At 40.4% G+C, this 20,665-nt stretch overlaps 1 protein-coding gene across 2 annotated transcripts in view; it reads left to right on the top strand.

The window, feature by feature from the left end:
- The window catches only part of si:ch211-26b3.4 (connector enhancer of kinase suppressor of ras 2), a 62,054-nt gene that overhangs the window by 11,435 nt on the left and 29,954 nt on the right, over positions 1–20,665 (top strand). For both annotated transcript variants that reach the window (XM_027281640.1, XM_027281645.1), the window contains exons 3-6: positions 10,597–10,760; positions 17,096–17,298; positions 18,316–18,403; positions 19,562–19,603. In XM_027281640.1, the coding sequence (XP_027137441.1) occupies positions 10,597–10,760; positions 17,096–17,298; positions 18,316–18,403; positions 19,562–19,603 (497 nt within the window). The remainder of the gene's footprint in view (positions 1–10,596; positions 10,761–17,095; positions 17,299–18,315; positions 18,404–19,561; positions 19,604–20,665) is intronic.

Below are 20,665 nucleotides of genomic sequence, written 5' to 3'. Positions count from 1 at the left end.
TCCTGTGAAGCCCCCTCCTTCTTCCTGTGGGGCTTCAAACGTAGACCCTCAGTGGCAGGCTTATGCTCAGATCTTTCTCACGAATAAAGTAAAAGGCGAAAGGCTAGTACTAATCTCTACACTTACAGGGGCTTCACTTTGGCCTCTTTTCCTGGAAGCTCTTCATCTCTCTCATGCTGATCTGAGTAGTCTTGTTCCATTTTTTGGGAGCAGTGACATTGAGACCTCCTTAAGAAGTGCTGTAGCGATTTCTCATGCTCACCGTAGGAGAGGAACATACTTTAAATGTACACAGATATGAGGAGCTAATAGCAAACATTTGCAGTCATCTACATCTTTCAGACAAACTGCTCGTTATATTATTTCACTGTGGACGGCCTCATCGTCCTTCAGTCTTTCATAGATATGTTTTGTCTATTTGCCTGTGCACAGCGGCTAATTTTAGCAACACCTTTAGAGTTGTGTGTACTCTTTTTTATTATTGCCTCTCTCTGTGTGTGTGTGTGTGTGTGTGTGTGTGTGTGTGTGTGTGTGTGTGTGTGTGTGTGTCCTAGCCATAAAAGTCTTTAAGTTTTTAAAGTATATTATGTGCAGAAATATTTAGCTATTTTACTCACCTAACTAGATGGCAAGAAATGCATTACAGAAATAAAACTTAATAAAACGGAAATATTCCCTAAAATATAAAATAATAAAGTTGACGTATAATTTATTAGACACAATTTGTTTGCATATTATATTATGATTTGTATAAATCAATAAAAAGAATATCCACAGGCCATCTTACGTCTTGAAATCCTGAACATTTCGAAACATATGTTTGTTAAAGTCTTTAACTTTAGCTAGTTGATGCTGGCATAATCTTAGCTGCTTTATCTTTGTACTTTGTCCAATCTATAAAAATATATGATATGCTATAAGATAATTGAATGTTTTGTCTCTAGTCTGCAAAGTAACCACTAACAATGGCTGCCAGAGAAATGTCCTAAGGTTAAAAAGTGCAGGAGTTTAGTGAATTAAAAGAAATAAGTAATAAGTACAGTACCTGAACATTTTACTTGTGTAAATGTTTTTTGTTGCTTTCCTCCAGTGATATTGGTCAATGCTGTTTTTCTGTATATAGATCATTCCACATTTAAAATGGCTACATTTGCATTTAGGTTGGCCTCGTGAGATCATCAGCTCGGAGTTTGAATTCTGAAGACAGTATCAGGTTTTGTGACTTTCAGAGGGGACACATTTAGGACTGCAATTTTTAGGAATCCATCCTTCCCAAGCACAGAGAAAAGGGTAAAATTACACACTTTATCTTGTGGGCGGCATCTCCTTTTCCTCGCTACAGTCAACACCTGTCATATGAGCAAAATATGGGACAGAGCGATGGGATACTCTGCAATCCTAACGAGAAAACCTGACACAGCTAGGCCGAGCAGCCTATACTGTAGCTATAGAAGTACTGCTCCAGCAGCAGAACACTGGTGAGGCTCACAGAAAGATGACTCATCAGCGTTTGTTTTGATTTGAACACCCACACCGGAGGAGTTTCCTCTATGTGTGTGTGTGCGTGAGGGGGTATGTATCTGCTAGGGTCTGCAGACGCAATTGATGTGTAAAGTATGACGCGTTTGGATCTGTGCTTTCATGTTTTAGGCACCAAAGAGAAAAAAAAATGGACTTCTTCTCTGCTTTCTGCACTGTCTATACCTCATAAGATCATCCTGTGCTTTCAGGCGCACGGTATCGGCAGCCTGCTGATGCATACAGTGACAGGAAAATGAATAAGGCACTTCACTTTTCCTGCAGTAATCTCTCTTTTCCTCTTTGCACGAGGATGTGCTGGAATAAATCTAAAAATAAAGGTGATATGTGATATTTCAGTCAACGCAAGAGATGTTAAAGGACTGAAATCATGAGATGTACAAATTTAGATGAAATCCTAAGATATAAATGTGCAGCAGTGGTATGAAATGGGACAGTGAGACCTAAGCCTATAGGAGGAAATACTATGACCCATGTTGAAAGTGTCCCATGGATGTTATTTGGTTGTTTCAGTGTCTTGGGGTGTTGAGAAACATGTTTACTACCATTCCATACTGTGTTCCCCAATTTAGTCTCCTGCTGACACGGTAAAGAAGTCTGTGCTGGAAAACACGCTTCCCCTGGCTCTGACTGTGTGCTTGTTGTAGTTTCAGCTGCATTAAAGATTAAAGAGCGTGCCTTATTGTGAGGAAACACACACACACACACACACACGTAGAGGAAACTCCAGTGCTCGATTTTAATGCACAAAAGAAAAGCGAAGATGCGTGCGCCGCATATGGATGCACACACACACGCACACATGCACTGAAATGAATGCACGCGTTCGTTGAAATATATGGTACGTATGCACACTGACACACATGCATAGAGACACAAACTATAGAGCAGCAGCTTTAAGTGGGGCATCGGTAGTCATGGAAACCAGATCTGATCGTGTTGGAGTCACAGCACATGTCATAAGATGGGGAACCAGCTACACACAGAGATGCCCAATCTACATCCTGTACGCCTCTAACACACATTTAGACACATAATGAGACACATGCACACACACACACGCACATGCACACACACACACACACACACACACAAGCTTCCCCGCCTGTTTCATGGCCCTGAGCAGAGAGAGAGAGGGACAGGGATTCAGAAATGGGGAGGCACAAAGCAAAATGAAAGAAAGGCTGAGGAGGCTAAGATGGGGGAGGAAATGAGTGAGTGTGCAAGTGGAAGGGTGGGCATGATGGAGAAAGGTGGGGGGGCGACGGCGGTGGTGTGGTGTGTGTGTGTGCTCAGAGGAGATGGCAGAGCGGTGCGGAGAATAGGAGATGCAGTGGGCATCATATCAAAGCACCCGCTCTATCCGGGCTCTCGGACAGAGGCGCCTGTGTGCATGCGTGTATGTGTGTGTGTTTGATTTTGCACCTGTTATTCCGGGGGCTGCAGTTTTACGACCACATATATTAACTTCGAGTAAAAGTTTCTCAACCTAAGGGGTCAGGACCCTGCATGAGATCGCATGATACACAGGCAGGGTCAAAGAGAGATTTCCAGATATATTCTATGAGCCGGTAAACATCAAGAAGATTAAACAAGATTACAAACTAGATGTAGCATTAAAGCTGTTATCCTTTTATAGTAGTCAGGAGTTAACAGTTTATTTTAGCTAAGCTATCAGCACTCGGCTGCAAAGCTAGTTTGGCTGCTTAAGCCGAGTCTTACAAGATTTTTCACAATCATAAAAATCACTTGGTTATATCAGGTTTATGGCACCACGGCTGTCGGCATTCTGACAAATGCTACCACTCTCTTAAAGGACCAAATATACTCTGGTAAATAAACTGCATGTTATAACACTTAACAGCTAATTATGAGTTCAGTGGTAACCACAACAACCTGAGCAATAACAGCAAAAAAAATAAAAATTAAACAGGGAGAACCAATAATTTAAGTACCCACGCAAGATTTGTTAAGTTAAGTGTGGGTACGTATTGTTTCATGATTATGAGCTGCCCACAGCCAAAGGAAAAAGTATTTCATGCTTTAACCTGCTACTTGGGGGGAACATATTTGACATATTATCAGCTGTATACAGTTAGTATGACGTACATTTTATGTTAGGGTAGAACCAGTCTTGTATTAAGTCGTCTTTCAGCTCTGTTTTCTCTCTCAAGCTCTTTCTGTGAAAGACACTTGACCCGCGCTACGCTATGTTCACCAACTAATTGCTTCGTGTGTTAGTGTGTTTGTTGCTAGGCAGGTAACGTACAGCGGGTTCATCAGAGCTCACAACTGCCTAGTAACTACGCCGATGAGAGCTGTGAGAGTGAATCAAATCAGCTAATTTGAGGCAGTAAAAAACAAAACAATCAGCTGAAAAACACTAGAAATGTTCCACTGAACATAGAAACGGGTAAAACTGCAGAGCCGGGTTTGGGTTCTGCAGTGATTTGATCCTGTGTTCATGAAAAAAGTGATTTAGTTACTATATTTAGAGCCGCTCTAATGGCAACAAGTGAGCATTTCTATTATTTTGTAGAAAACACACGTGGAGTTGGCATAAAGATCATTTCCTCCTGGGTAGTATTCTTTAGTATTCTCGATATTTCTGAGCACGGTGTGTCCCATCTTCCTCTAAGTCTTCCTCCTCTTCAAACTACAGCTGCAAATTGTTAGTTCATTTGAACATATTATTATATTATTATACTTCTAGTATGTCTGCAGTCACTTCAGATTCTCTCAGGTCTGTTATCCTGAGAGCGGAGTTCTGTCCCTGAACTCTTTGCAGCTTCTTCGTTGACCCTGTTTTCCGTCTTCCCGTTCCTCCACATTGCCTCTTGACATGTCCCTGCTAGCTGGATTTCAGAGAGGAGGCTGTGGTGCACTTGCAAGCCTGTATACCGGGAGCTAAAATGCCACAGTCTTAAGAATATTCTGTCATGATGTGATGAATATTTCACAGTTGGAATATTTTTAGTGAGTGTTGTGGCTTTCCTTTGCACTCACCGAAGCACTTATCCGTCTGGAAGCTCACAGACAGGTGGGCAAGGTGATGGGACCGGACTTTTTGCTGCATACCGCCGCTCTTACACTCTGACCTAAACATGATCTCATAGGAAAACACAGGTCTGACAGTCTGATTTCAGCTGATGTTAATGGTTTAGCGGCAAAGTAACGGTTTCTCAGTTTGAGCCACATTCAGCTGTGAATGCAAGTCTTTTTTATTGTGGCCTTCAACAAGCTTTCAGTCAGTGTTTGGACCGCATATATAGGCTGTAGTATGTGTTTGTGTGTGGAGTTATAGTGTGTGTGTTCTCCTTAGCCCAGCATCAGTGCAGGGTCCTGAGGGGCAGCAACTGCTGATCCCTCACTTCTGCTCCGAGGCCTCTCTCGCTCTTGCTCTCGCTCAGGTTGCCTGGCAACCCTCGTGTTTCTGAACGGGAGGGGTTTATTTTGCCCAGGAAAGAGGAAAAAAAAAGATTGGAAGCAATTGCATGAAATGTGGATGAAGCTGTCAACATGAGATGCTTGCTCGAGCCTCTGCTCACTGGGACTCAGTGATGGCCGGGATCATGGGAATCTTCAGTGTTTCTTACAGAGACGTCTCAGTTTTTGCTTACTAAGGATATTTGTACACACACTAGGGTACAAAACAAATGTGAGCAACAATAACAATACCCTTTATGGTATGATAAATTGTGGATCCAGTTCCTATATTTGAATCTAATTAGTTTTATTTGCACGTTATGCAGTTGTTAAAATAATAACGCAGCCTTCTGGCTTAGTTCTCCAAATCTAATTGGGCGAGTTTTTCAGCAACTAGTGAGTAAAATCAAAGGTTACTTGATTTAAAAATCGCAAACCTTGAAATTGTCATTCATAGAATGAAGATTCAAGCCACAAGCTGTACAGATTGCATATTTTTTCTGCTTGTGTTTTGTGTGCTGCTTTATGCTAAAAGCAGAGAAGAAACAAAGGATTTTGTAACAGATACTTGGAGCTTAAAGCACCCCTGAACGCATGGTTTCAAAGTACTTCTCTCTAACATGAAATATTTATGACCAGATAAGTAAGTAAAGAAAGAAAAAGAGACTGTGGTGGTGTAGTATCATCAGATTTGACTGAGAGTGGCCGGACAACCAACCATCAGATTTGGATTCAAATGCTAAATCCTGATTATTGGATGGAGATTGGATGCCCAATTCAAACTAGTCGAGTAATCTCCCAACTGAAACAACAAAAACACAAGAAATTTGTGTTTTCTTGAATTACCTGTTTAACTCACAGTTAAAGGCAGCAACAGAGCATCTGTTTGTTTTTTTTTGACCAGACTTATAATAGACCAGACTATCAGAACCCAGCACTATTTCAAGGCTTTCATTCAACTTAAAAACAGAAAAGGCACCGAGTAGACTCAAACTCAAGTGTCACAGCAGAATTGAACATGCTGTGAGTACTTGAATTGTCATTTGACGTCATGCTGCATGCAGTAAAAAAAAAAAAGACTGTGGAAAGCAAACAGACTGTTGACAATAAACACATTTGTGTTGTGAAGAGCTATCTAAACTGTAAGAACATGGGAGATGTGCAGGCGAAGCCCTGGCTCAGCAAATAAACTTCAATATTAAGTTTCTGAATCTCAGCAGGAAAAAAAAGACAATATTTATAGGAAAGTGAGGCCTGCCATCACCACATGAGCAGCGCCCGCTCTAGTGACTCCACACTGTGGAAGCACCATTTCATCTATCTATGCTTAAGCTATGATAAAATATCTGATTCTGAAGTCAGTATAGCTCCCAGGGGGAAACAAGCAGAAGCTTATGACTCGACTGCACAGACATTTACTCGTGCAAAATTACTTTTTGTTTGTTTCAGCTGCACGCGGGCAAAGATTTATTTGACTCTTATTACTCTGCGTGGCCTACTTAAACATGAGGTCAGTTTTAATATTTCCTGCAGTTACTAAGAACGCAGTAAACAAGTCTGATTTGAGAAGACACTTGGGCCGCAGAAGAAAAAAGTATTTGTTGTTTCCCGCTGCAGGTCTTGACTCATGATATCTATATCTATCATTTTAATACCATTAACTGTCTGTCGAGGTCTAGCACTGATGAACCTGACGCCTATATGTGTTTGTGTATGTATGTATGTATGTGTGTTTGCCAGCACCATGTGCTATTTCCAGCTGGCATATGAACTCAGCAGATGAACACAGATCAGCTGTTTGTCCTTTAGGGCGAAGTGTTCTGACTCATCTGATTGGCCAGCAGCTGTGTGCCACAATGTGTACATGCATATATGTGTGAATATATGCCTGTGAGTGAGAATTCACATATATTCAAAACAATAAAAGCCATCGGGATCGGCCGCTAAATGCGCTGCTGTCAACTCAGCGACCCATTCGTCTGTTCTGTGTGTTGCAGAAGTAGGATGTAGAGGTAGTCAGCGCGGACCTCTCTGATTCTTTATTCATCACCTCTTGTAATTTATACACTTTATGTAGGTGGAGAGAGAAGAAGAAAAGAGAGGGGAAAAAAAGGCACAGCTATTAATGTTTAGACACCAGCACGAGGACTGAAGCGACGACCGGAATAATAATAAGTATGAAGACGTTAATCCACCTTTCTCACCCGCAGAGAGCCTAAAATGTGCAATGAAGATATCATACTGTCATCATTTTGCAAATCTAGTCAGATATTGCGTTTGCATTATGATGACATAAGCCATAACGCGACACATTGTATGACATGGCTGCTATTAAAAAGTGATTCCACGCTTCAGAAAGGAGAGCAAGGGGTGTAAATGAGGAAGGACAAATGTGAGAGTAGCTGAGCAAATGAGAAGGAAGTATTGTAGGCTCACCTCTCTTAAGTGTGGACATCAGGATTTCCATTTTGTGAAATAGCCTTCCCCCCTCCGTCCCCCCTGCATGTCTCTCTAATACAGAGGGCTGGGAGTCACAGAGATAGAAATCCTGGTTATTAGCTGCAGGGCTTTCTCTCTGCTCCTAAAGCTGAAGAAATCTGCACATTCAGTCTGCTTGTGCACATCTCTGCCAACACTGGTGATGATTTATTAGACTACACTAGACTGTTTTCCCACTGTAATAAACATTTTACACTGAAAGGAAAGAAAACCAGCTTATTTAAATATAATTCTGTTATGTGGCTGCGCGCTTACTCTTATTCAGGCACCAAAAAAACAAAAAACAGAGCTGTATTGAAATGAATCATCGCAGAAACACAACAATCTGAAGAGAGTTTCACAGTCCTTTCCTGAGAAAAGCATAAATTCACATATTAGAGCCTGATTTCGAAAAAAGAAACATTATTTCTCCATGTTACATACAGTAGTGGAGAATAAGTACATTTACTCAAGTACTGTATTTAGGAATTTTCATTCTACTTTGTTGCACTACATTTATTCTCCAGCTTTTACTTTTCAAATTAAGACAAATGTAATATTATAAAATACAAGATAAAACCAAAAGTTCCCAACGTTACCTTTTCATATTTCATATTATTTCAGGTTATTTTCTGTTTAAACATCAGTTAGTTGAACTTCAGCGAAGGTACAACTACCCATTACATCACAACAAGAGAAAGGTAAATTATATAGATTTTAGATTAGTTATTTTCTTTTCTTTAATCCTTAACTATCATTAATGAATTCACAACCCCACAGACTTTTCTGACAACACTTTAGAGGACCTGTAGTACCTTTGCTTAAAGGTATTACAAGTACTGGTTATAAAACAGTCTCAGTTTAATACTGATGCCTGTATATGACCTAGATAAACAAACAAGACCATCAGCGAGAGGACTGGCTTTTTCTATGTAGTTGTTCTCAGAGCTGTAATTCTTACCATTGGGTTAGATTCCCCTCAGATTCGGAGAAACAAAGTGGTGCAAACATTACTGCTTTTGTCCACAAGGGCTGCTAGAATCAACACAAAGTTCCTTTTATGTGCTTTCTGTCAAAAATATCAATACGACAAGGTGGAAACACTCAATTACAAGAAAAAGTTTAGGAGTTAAAATGTTACCTAAATAAAAATATTCTGTGCCAAAACAAACGGGACTGTTATAAGAATTTTTAAATGACCCTTCAATAAAGAAGAAGTTTTTTCTTTATTCTTGTACAAGAAGGAGCGTTTAACAGTGCAACACACAAAAAGGAGTTACAGACAGTATCATAAGTCTTCTTAGTTCCTTAATCAGCAGTCAGCATTTCCCCAATTTAAATGTCACCTCTCTGACCTGTCCCTGACCCTCGTTCTGTTCTGGACTTCTTCTATTTATACATTAACCTGAACTTTGCTTTACCCTGCCAGCCTCAGCAACAAAGTCATATTAGAGAAGTGAAAACAGAATATGTGAGGAGTAGGAACTCACGTACACGTCACATGATTTAAACCTATTTTTTATAACATCTGTAAGTTTTCTACTATTATATTACTTGGATTATTATTACTGATGTATCAATGTGTAAGTAGGGGTTGGTCAAAGGGGAGCTAATTCATAGTTACATAATTAAATCTAGGATCATGTATTACATTATAAAAACTCACTGTAGGTTTTGTACCGTGCGCAAAAATTGTAATTTGTAAAGTAACTTGTAAGTGTATCTGTTGTAAAAAGTACTTCCCTCTGAACTACAGTGAAAAGCAGAGAGCGGCGTGAGATTGAAACAAGAAAGTAAAACTCACACTGTTACTTAAATACAGTACTTAAATCAATGTGATTTAATTCCACCACTGTTAACAAAATATCACATACTCCATGTACAAACCCGAGTCATCACAGCCCTGCCTGAGATAATACGGTATTCTCACACGTGAAACACATCCTAACATGGGGTATATAAGTGTTTGTCCATAGGGAATGTATTCTATTAAACAATTTGCACTCGCGGTGCTGTACAGAGCCGAGCCTCTTACTCATGTGTTAGGTTTAAAATTGCTCTTCTGTGCTGAATGTAACAAGATTGTTTGTCTGTGTCACTCCAACAGTAGGCTTATGTTTTGTCTGTTATGTCCCATGGTATACCAAGAGCGAGATGCCTCTTGCTCATTTCTTTCAGCGAATGCATGTGTGTGTGTGTGACTGTGTTAAGGTGCTACCACACTGTCTGCTCTCTGTCAGCGTCGCTTCCCTTGGGCATCAGTGTTTTCCCTCACAGCTCCACTCGGCTTTAACAGCATGCCTCCACAGAGGCGTCAAGACCCTGAATAACAACAGCAGTTGTAATTGTATTTGTACGTGTGATTGTATTTGAAGTGCGTGTGTTCACGTAGAGAAACAGTACACTACTTTGTGGTTCTCTCTGGCATCATGCGTGCGTATGCATGGATTTGCTTTTCTTTTTGCTCAGTGGTGTGCTCATTTTGGAGCAGGCTTGTTCATTAGGTCTGTGGGGAGGTGTGCTTTCTGCTGACTTTGTTTGGTTCAAAGCCCGAGGCTCGTGCTGATCAATAGTATCCCGGACCTACCACGTCTACGTGCAGCCGATTGGCTCTCTGCATGGCAGGCGGCCACAGCTTAACAGCGGAAAGTCATACGTCAATATGTTAGTCACGTCTTTCTAGGTATATTTTAGACACACCCTTAATCACTCAGGACGTGCGTGTAAATCAGTCGTTCCTGTACAAACGGTGAAAACACTAAACGTGCACAGCTTAGATTATTTTGCATGTAAGAAGCAGTGATCTTATTACAGCGTGTCGTACAATCGTCATCAGATCTTGGAAAGCCAATATGACAGATGTGTTTTCTAGGTGACAGTTAGTGATTTGCAAATAAGGCATTAATGAAATCTCTGTGTTTAAGCTGGTGTTTAGCTTGTGTTTCTATTTGGCAGAATAAAACACACACTCACAGAGTATTTCTCTGATTTCTGTGAAGAATAAGAGAGATTTCTATCAGTGAACTATCAATATTTCCTCCTCAGTTTTTTTCTTTTTGTCTCTGGAGGGGTAGAAAGCTGACCTGCAGATCCCTTGATAAATAAACTCCAGCACTTGAATGGCTAACCTGTGTCTGTCCATTGTCTCCTCAGGTCTGGATGACTGTCTCCAGCAGTATGTGAAGAGTTTCGAGCGAGAGCAGATGGGGGGAGAGCAGCTGCTGCACATCACCCATCAGGAGCTTGAGGAGCTGGGGGTCACCAGAATAGGACATCAGGAGCTCATCCTAGAAGCCGTCGACCTCCTCTGTGCCCTGGTCAGTCAGCCGTTGTTACTTACTGAGGTTATTGCTCTCCATCTGTGATGCTTTGGATGTGTGTGTGCTATTGTGTGAGTGTGTCAAGGTCTTGGACAGATATTCTGGTATGAGACTATGATGAGCCAAAAGTCCTAAAACTCACACTCACAAAACTGTTTTCTGAATACATCAAGAAGTAATCCTTAGTGAATCACAGTCAGAATCAGCTTTATTAATCAAGTATGTGTACAGTACAATGAATTTGACTTTATTTCACACATTTCCAAGAGTAATCTACAGAAATAGAAAGATACAGAAAGATTAACATAAAAGTTACATACATAGTGTAGGTGAAAATAGGTGTATACTGTATATAAATATTTAAAAAAACAACATACAGCATCTTTATTCTGTATAAGTCACTGTTACAAGAGGTGGTGCTGCATTGACTATACCTTCAGCCTGGTTTGTAGGTAGCTGAAAAGTTTCAGCCAACAGTTTGAACTAACAAGCCTCACAGTGCTTTTGATTATGCCACTGATATTGACAATTGTAGTAGGAGGATGAGTACAAATCTTTTGAATGAACTATCTTAATCCCTCTTGATAACTGTTTTACTGAATGAAATGGATGGACAAGCACAAGACCAAAATGCCACAACAGAACATGGGATAGCAATAGAAGAGAATAGCTGGAAAAAAATTAGGTATTAAAGAAACATATTGTTTTTTTATGGTTTGACACCAGTGTCTGAAAATATAGTACCCACCATCAGTACTCTAGATTGAATTCGATGCATAAGCATGTTATAAAAAAAGCAAATTTGAGTAAGAATAGTTTCCTTTCATGTGACTGCTAAAGAAATTCTCACAGGTAGAGCTATTTATATTTTAGTTGTTGTTCATTCCCCTCCACCAGTTATTGATATTGGCTTAAGAAATGGCTAGAAATATCCACTGTCGTTTGGTCCTTGCTTTACGTGTAACTGCCTCGGTCACTGCTGACTGTATGTGCAGCTGCCCTGCTCAGGATTAGGGAATTAGGAGGAATTAGGTGCTACTCTCCCAACGAGAGAAAGAGTGAGAGACGAAGTGAGAGCGAGAGGGAAAGAGAGAAAGAGAGGGAGAGTATGTAGAAAGAGTATGCAGGATGCACCTTATCTCCCAGGCACACATGGCTGGATTAGTTGGGGCTGTTTGAATGTGTGTGTGTGTGCATGTGCACATGCTTGTGTGTCTGTGTGTGTGTGATAATCAGCACCTCTTCTCATTTAAACGTTCCAGCATGGGAATGAGTGTCCCAGAACGGCAATAACCATATGTACTGGAACCGGACACACACACACACACACACACACACACACACACACACACATGGATGCCAGGTAGACAAGGTGTATCATTAAAACGACTGCTGTGAGTAGTTTTAAAGGATAATTCCAGTTTATTACAAATTGGGTCTCACTTTTTTTGTTAATTTCTCAAGTTAATTGCTGAGATCTGGGGAAGAAACACGAGCAATCAGACAGTCCCACAGGTTTTGCAAACAAAGTTGAAATTCAGGGTGAACAAACAAACCCAAACTGTCATCAATCATCAATCATAGTTGTGTGCACAGATGGATTATTACCAACATTTTGAGTAAACTCGTATTTTAGTTTATCTGGCTATACAGTTTATGCCACCGCTCATTTCTTTTGCCCCGTTGGACTTTGTTTTAGCCAAGTTGCAGCTTTCTCAGCAATTATTTTATTGAATAAAATGTTTTGCTAATCAATAGAAACGAAGGCTGAAACTATAATAGTAAGACCCACGTTATAATAAAGCAAGATTTTCCTTAAAGGCAGCTTTGGGAGAGCAAATCTCAACAGGCCTGCTACCTCTCATTAACTCTATTCTCCAGGTAACAAAGCGACACAGATCTATAGAACCTGTAAACACTGAATATTTGGATAATAAAGGACGATTCACTGTCGTCAGCAATATAATTCATCACAAGGAAAGCAAAACCCCTTTTCCCTTGGCTCAACTGTTATGACTTTCTGGTCTCTCTGCATTAAAGAAATGGTAACTTTGGTGGCTCTGGATCAATGCAAGTTTCAAGCGCTGACGGAGCTTTCAGGCTTGCTGTAAATGTGGAAAAGTCCCTTTTTTTATGTCTATGCAATCGAGTTTTTGCCCCTAGCATCTATGCTAAGTAAGTTTCTGTGGGTACAGTGAAATTTTAGTAAGATGTGCTGAGAAATGGACATAACTCAAGAATGAAATGGCTGCTTATCCGCCCCAAAAAAGAAAGACACGCAAAAATGACTTAGGCGTGTAAGTGTAAACACTGAGCAACTTAAATCATTTAGATTTAACTAAAATACAGCGGAGGGCTGCAAACATACATTTTCTTTCTCAAGCAGTTAGTCGGCTGTAGCATCCAAAACCACAGCAATAATTAACAGCAAGTGATAGATTCCAATTGTCACACACTTTAACTACATACTGTGTGTTTATAATCAAACTTCTTCATATGGTCTGTATAAAACTTGTAGTTGTTTCAACAAATTAATGATCCTGGTCTCTCTCTGTAACATAACACACACATTTTACTTTATTCTTCACTCTCCGGGTCGGCTGATAAGGTTGAGATTGGCTTTTTACATTCAAACAGTCCTTGTGGCGTCCCCCAGGGTTTTATGTTAGTGCCACTTGTGTTTTCTAAATGATGTATCGTACTAGATCTAGCTTTATTTTCTTCTAAGGTTTGTGATTTAAATAACATCAAGCAGTGTCATTCAATAATCATTTGCAATGATGAACATGATGACTGAATAATAATGTAATGATATAATGTGATTATATACTTTAACAGATGATAATCGACTGTCAAACTGATTGTAGATGTCATGGAATTTGCCTCTTGGAGTTCACACCTCGTTATTTACCACAAAAAAATACTTTATGTGCAGAAATCAGTATGTCATGCTCTCTATCTGCTTAATTGTTGCTCTCAAATTAGTAATTTATTGAGCAGGAATAAACAACATATCATCAAATACCTGGAAGAAACCCTAAACAGACGGTATGTTCTGGCTCCTACACCAAAACATCTTACAAACAACTTAGGTTTTTAAAAAGTCAACAACTTTGAAACTTAAAATATCTTGGCATAATGCATAATAATTATTAGGTGGCTGTTTTATGTTTGGAACAATGTCCTGAATCTACTTTTGTTCTGCTTTTGTTCTGAGAAAGTGATTCATTCCATCATCTGCTCCTGTAACTCTTTCATGCAGATGAGTCAGCTTTCTATGTTGGTTCCTTTTAAATGCTACCCTGTGTGAGTCCAAATTAATTTTCCTGTTGGTTATATATGAATGTTATTAAATAGTTGGCCCTAATTTACATTTCCAGTTCTTTTCATCTTCATTTGAACATTTGAGCTAATTAGACAGGAAATACAGGAAAGCACAAATGAATGTCCAATGTTATCTTTGGGTTTGTCCCTCGTCTGTGAGGTTGCCGCTCTCTGTTTGATTTGAAGCATGTATGTTGGTCTCTGTTTTGTGATTTTAGTCTCACTGTTCTCTCTATGTATTTTTGTCAGATTTTAGTTATTCATACATACATAAACATAAAATTAAACTTGAAAACATAAACACAAACATTGACAGACAGTATATCCAACATATAATTCCACAATATATACAAAAGCCTGTAATAAACGAACATCTTTGAAACAACCAAAATAAACATTCAACCCCAGATCTTCAGTAGGTCCCAGAGGTCCTATATACAAAAAATGCAGTCCCACGTCCTCTTAAAGTTTCCCTCGTCTTTAATTCTAGCCAACATGTGATATGATGCAATATGATGCAATTTTTGATCCATTTGATCCGGCTATACTTTTCCATAATCCGAAGATTGTTTGAGCAGCTGTGACCACCCTGACCTTTAACAGTGCCCGCTCATATTTAGATATATTTGGCACTTCTGATTGGTGCCCTAACAGATACAGTCTTGGTGATGCAGGCAGCTTTCTTCTAAAACATGTTATATTAGTTTACATCCCCAGATTACATGTAAAGATGTTCCTATTTCCAACTGTTTTCTCCCTTTTCTATATATCTTTGACAGAGGGCTGGTTGATGGTCTTTCAATAACGTGGTCATGGTGATGGTCTTTTTCTTTTTGTAGTTTTTGATTGCTCAGAGTTAACCACTATCTGAATTGAAACACATTTGAAACACTCCCATTAAAAAAAGGTCATTACAAACAAATCAAAGCATGTGCAGCTTTATAATTTGCATTCTGTCTTTAAGCAGTTGTTGTTATACATCAATCTTGGGGATGACGAAACACCGGTTTGATTTTGAATTGATGGAAAAGTGTAGCGGGACTTATGTTGGGTAAAACCTGCAGTAAAAAAAAAAATTCACTCATTATACCGAGCTCATCTGCTTGAGTTGAGCAGTGAACCCACATCTTCCAAGCTGAGAGCGACACATGCACGATCAATAATCTCGAGATTCATAGAGGTTATTAATACGCCACATTTTGGTGCAAGTAGACCCTTAAAAGCTTACACTGAAGACAGATGAATGGACAGTAGAGCGAGACTTATTAATGCTTAACACCCTCCCCGGTTTTGCCCAAACATTTCATAAACAATGTTTGAGTGCGATTCTGTGAACAATGGTAGGCATATCAGCATGGAGGAGAGGCCACTCCACACACGGCTGCTATGGCAACCACATCGACGTGAAGGTGGAGGGGTGGTTGCTCTAATGGCATCGCCCTCTTACAGTATTGATTTGACACGCACAGGCACACATATGCACGCACTGCTCAAATTATTTCCCTCTCCTTTCTGCACGCACGCACACATGCAGTCATTTAGACAGTCGACACAGTGCATTATTCCCCCACTTCATCTCAACACTCCCGTCCCCCCGGAGAGAGCCGCACACAGCTTTAGATCGAATCATAGGACAGGCTAATTACAGCTGTGCAAACACGTATGCTTCAAGTTCATGTACACATCCACACAGAAAACAGAAGATTATACAGAACACAGTGTATGCATGGCCCAGTTTCACCGAGATGCATAGCTGGGGTGCTCTCTCTTCCTCTCCTCTACCTCTTGTCTCCTGCCTCTTTAGTTCCTCAATTCTCTCTCTCTCTCTGCTGCCACTGTGAAACCCTCTCTCCTTTGTACTCGCTGTGGTCGTGACTGTGTAGAATAGATCTAGAGGCAGAGGGAGGAATAGATACGTCTAGCTAAGCCTGTGTATCTGACTATACAAAGATGTGTGTATGTGTGTGTAGCCTTTGTGTCAGCAGGAATCAGACTCTGTCAGGCAGGACATGACTGGAGGTGCCATGGGACGCTGTGCAATGTGGCTCAGTGGGTCTTTGCGTGTGCATGTGTGTACTTAAAAGGTTCATAGTGCATTAAAGGGCTGCTTGACCAGCTTGGCGTTCTTGTATTAGTGCAGGGAGAGAGGTTGTTTCATGAAAAAGCTAATGGTTATTCAAGGATGCAATTCTAAATATAGTTTTAGAATAACTATTTATGGTTACCTTTTCTGTTGAACTTATAAAACTTGTGGAGAGATCATCTTATGCTTATTTTTCTTGCTGCAAGTGTGATCGTAAGTAAGGTGCTAGATCCAGGGGTGACTAGCACAAAGACTAGAAGTAAGACAGCTACCGTCTCTGAAGTTTGCTTGTTTATCCGTACAGAAATAGAAATGTCAAAATAGCAAATTTTTTGGGGAGTTGTTGTGCAGCAGTGCAATAGTTGTGTAACTATGCCTTGATGAACAATGACTTTGTTGAGTCGCTTTGTCACAATGAGGCTGTTGTGCCCAGGTGTGTCTGTGCAGAGACATGCTAAAAATGTGGGCTAGTTAATAGTACCACAAATAAGTGTTTAACAGGTGTTTGTAGGCATGTTTTGTTTTTGTCTTTTTACGTTGGACAGCATGGCTTGATGTGTCTCCAAGTCTTCCAGTCTGACTCAGGCTAAATAGGACCTAATGTGCAGATAGAAGCGTGTATCTTCACCTCTAACTATTTGATAGATTGCAACTATTTCTTTAACCTTGGTTCAAATAAATCACACAGCAATTTTAAGTTACAGGCAGAGAAGAGAATAGGCTTAGAGGTGTTAATATATGCTTCAGGGGGCATAGGTGACAACAGGAGCCGCGACTCTGCTTGTGCAGAAAATCGTATTGAATAAAATAATTCCGTCAGGCACTCAGATCTGCAAATGGATCGAGATTCCTCCTCCGTGGAGCATTTAGAACATCACATAATGTGATTATACTTTAAAAATGAATTTCCCTGTTTGTCCTCCAGAACTACGGCCTAGAGACAGAGAACCTCCGGACTCTGTCCCACAAGCTGAACGCTTCAGCGAAGAACCTCCAGAACTTCATCCTGGGTCGGCGGAGGGGCGGACACTACGATGGACGAGCTTCCAGGAGGCTACCCAACGATTTCCTCACCTCGGTGGTGGATCTGATTGGTGCTGCCAAAAACCTGCTGGCCTGGCTCGACAGGTGCGAACTGAATTTAGCTGTCTATTACAGCTATTACTGCAAGATGAATGCAGTTGTATTGTCCACCCAATATTCATGTTTGTCTCAACTGAAACTCTGAAACTCTGTTTCGATATTTTGATGATAAAAATCATACAAATCCACCAAACTCAAACTATAAAGGTACTCTTCTGTTTACTCAGTGAATCTTTATTGATATGTAACAAGAACTTAAAGGAGAACTTGAAGGACATATGTTTATTTTCTTTCCAAGAGTTAGATGAGAGGATTAATACCACTCTCATATATGTCCATTAAATATATTTTAAGCTTCAACGAGCAGCGGATAAACTGAGTTTAGCACAAAGAGTGGAAGCCAGCTGTTTACCCCTGCTTCCAGTCTTTGTGCTAAGCTGCCTATTGTTGCAGACAAATATAAGAATATATATAGAACAATGGTTTGTTATACAACAATGGGTGTTTGTACACCTGTTACAAAGTTATAAAACACATTTACAAGCGTGGTTTGCTGCATTATGTTATGAGGTTACCCCTCATACAGTAACATGTGAGTACAGTAAAGTAAGAACACATACAAATGAAGCAACGTTAGTTTCAGTAGATCTCAGGGTTGCACAGGCTCCTGTCCATGATATAAAACCAAATATTACTATTTGTCTTTTTTTACTTGCTTCTGTGGTCTGAGAGGAGCTTTTATGTGTCTCTCTCACAGCTTTTAAAACCACACTGTTAGAACAAATAAATGAAAGGAACAAAACATAATAAAAAAGACCAATATAGAATAAATCACATCGTCAAAGCAGGATGCTTAAATAGAACGACCGAATATGCTTTACTCACACTCGTTTACGCGCTTAAAGTGGGATTTTGAGACCTGAAAACATTTGATAATCTGATTAAAATGAGATAAACAGTGCACTTAATCCAAAGGTCTACAGAGGTTTATCATATGTTTAAGGTCTCATCTGTCAGATTATGAACTCTGTTTTCCTTTTTTCTTCTTTTTGTCTGCTTCAGGTCTCCGTTTGCCAGTGTGACGGAGTATTCATTACTGAAGAACAACATCGTGCAGCTCTGCCTAGAATTAACTACCATTGTACAACAGGTGCTCAAACACATACACACACACACACAGGATGCATCTATCACACAATCTGCCATATCCATATTCTTTACAAGGTTCTGATTTGAATTGAAAGAGACCAAACTAAAGTCGGTTCAGAACAGAGAAATTCTTATGGATCCAGCTCGCTCTGGTCTATAGCTCTTCTCTATAGATTTGTTTATGAGTGGAACATATGTTCACTGCCGCAGGCTGTTTGCAGCACGGCTGATGGGACGAGTAACAGCCGTGGGCAAAGTACTCATTGACGCACTGTTAGATCTCATACTCTGCTTAACTTATGGGCCCTGATGGAGAATCAACAAGGGGTCTGTCATCCCTTCATTTCCTGTCCTCCTTCTGCTTCCCCTCTGGCTCAGTCTCTAGTGTAGATTCACACACACACTTAAAAAAAATAAAACTGGGGCTGCATGCATATATACACACTCTGATACCGTAGAAATCTCATTGTTTGGACAGAAAGTATGTCTGCTCCTCTGGACCCCATCCATGTCCTCCCTGTAAGAGCCTGTTTAGAGTGTGTGTGAGTGTGTTTGTACGTGTGCCCAGAGTTAGTCCTGGAGCCGAGCAGATAACACCCATCCCCTCTTATAAGGGCCAGAGGAGAGGGAGGAGAAAGGGGCCACCGTAGGTCCACAATGGGCCAAATGAGCATGTGGCTGCCAGGGTGCATCGTGACAGACAAAGGTGGCAGCGCTGCCTGCACTAATGCATCAAACAGATGAATTAACTGCTACCATGCACATGTGGTGGATTCAGTGGGCTGCTTTCCCAGAAATAGATTAACTATCAGCTATCATTAAATAACAATCTGTCACGTTCAAATAATGTAGTTTCTAAATCCTGTGGAGGCTCACGGAGCTCCAGGCTGTGGTGGTGGTGGTCAATCCCGTGTTTTAGTCTGCCTAGATTATAAAGTAATATACATAATGTGGAAGGTTAGAAATGGAATAGCTGACTGCAGATGTTCTCCCAATGAAAAAGAAGTCATTCGTCTTTTTTTTTGTTGCTTTTGACCGTCTCATTTCCGTCTTTCCTGGTTGTTATATTTGGAGGACGATATTTGAGCTGTGCGGATGTTCACACAGACGCTTTCTCCGTCTCATATTTTCTTCTTTGTGTCTTCTTCTCTTTGTACAGGATTGCACTGTGTATGAGACAGAGAACAAGATTCTCCACGTGGTGAGTTTTTTCTTTTTTTGCTTTAAAATGACAAACTCAGTGCTAAAATATAAAAAATGGTTCAAAGTCATTGGTGTGTTTCCATCCTGAAAAACAGGGAAGAGGCATTCTGGCATACTCGACAATGACAGCTATTAACTGGATAGATATTCGGATTTTACGTCAGCGTCCTCCCCTCTCTGGTCGAAAAGCAAAGCATAGTAATAGTCAACTTATTCTAAAGTACTTGCTTATTGTAGATTTGGCAAATATGCTTATTCGCTCTCTTATCAAGAGTTAGTTAAGTTCAGCATTGGTATGTTTAATAGAAGGATACAGCCAACAGACCATTAGCTTAGCATAAAGACTAGAAACAAAGGGAAACTGTAGCCTGGCTCTGTCCAAAGATCAGCACATCTAAAGCTCACAAAGAAACCAAAGTGTAACGGGGAGCACATGCCCAAGAAACCGTCACATAAACCCACCAGTGGTCACTTTTATGCTGGTTAACTATGTTATTAACTGAGCTGTTGAGTAGGTGGATTCAGCTTCAGACAGAGTTTTGCTCGCTGTCCTCCCATGTTTCTAATCATTGTGCTAAGATAAACTCAATGTACCGATGCCAGAGCGGTATCAATCTTCTCATCTGGGTCTGAGTTAATAAAGCAAATCAAAATGTCGACCCACTCCTCTAATGAAATCTTATCTCTGCTGGTCTTTTTTGTCTGAAACAAAATTGTGTGAGCTCATAAACACACTGGAAAGAGAATTTCTGTGTGTGTGTGTGTGTGTGTGTGTGTGTGTGTGTGTGTGTGTTCGCCTATGTACGTGTTTTCTGTGTGGGAGTGTGTGTGCGCACAAAAATGGCACAAAACTGTGCATGTTAAAGCGCAAGCAAGCCTGAGGCCTTTCGAAAGGACCGATTTAGCTTTTGTGTGTGCACTCGTGTAGGTCTGTGTGTGTGTGTGTGTGTGTGTGTGTGTGTGTGTGTGAGTGTGTGTGTGCATGCATGTATGACGGAGAACTGTCTGCGTCCATGTGTGAAACCGAGTGAGCAGCTAGTGTCTGATCCGGGCTGACAGT

This window comes from Larimichthys crocea, chromosome I (genome assembly GCF_000972845.2).
Source record: "Larimichthys crocea isolate SSNF chromosome I, L_crocea_2.0, whole genome shotgun sequence".
Taxonomy (NCBI): Eukaryota; Metazoa; Chordata; class Actinopteri; family Sciaenidae; genus Larimichthys; species Larimichthys crocea.
The sequence above is the reverse complement of the archived record's forward strand: the minus strand, read 5'-3'. Positions and strand labels throughout refer to the sequence as shown.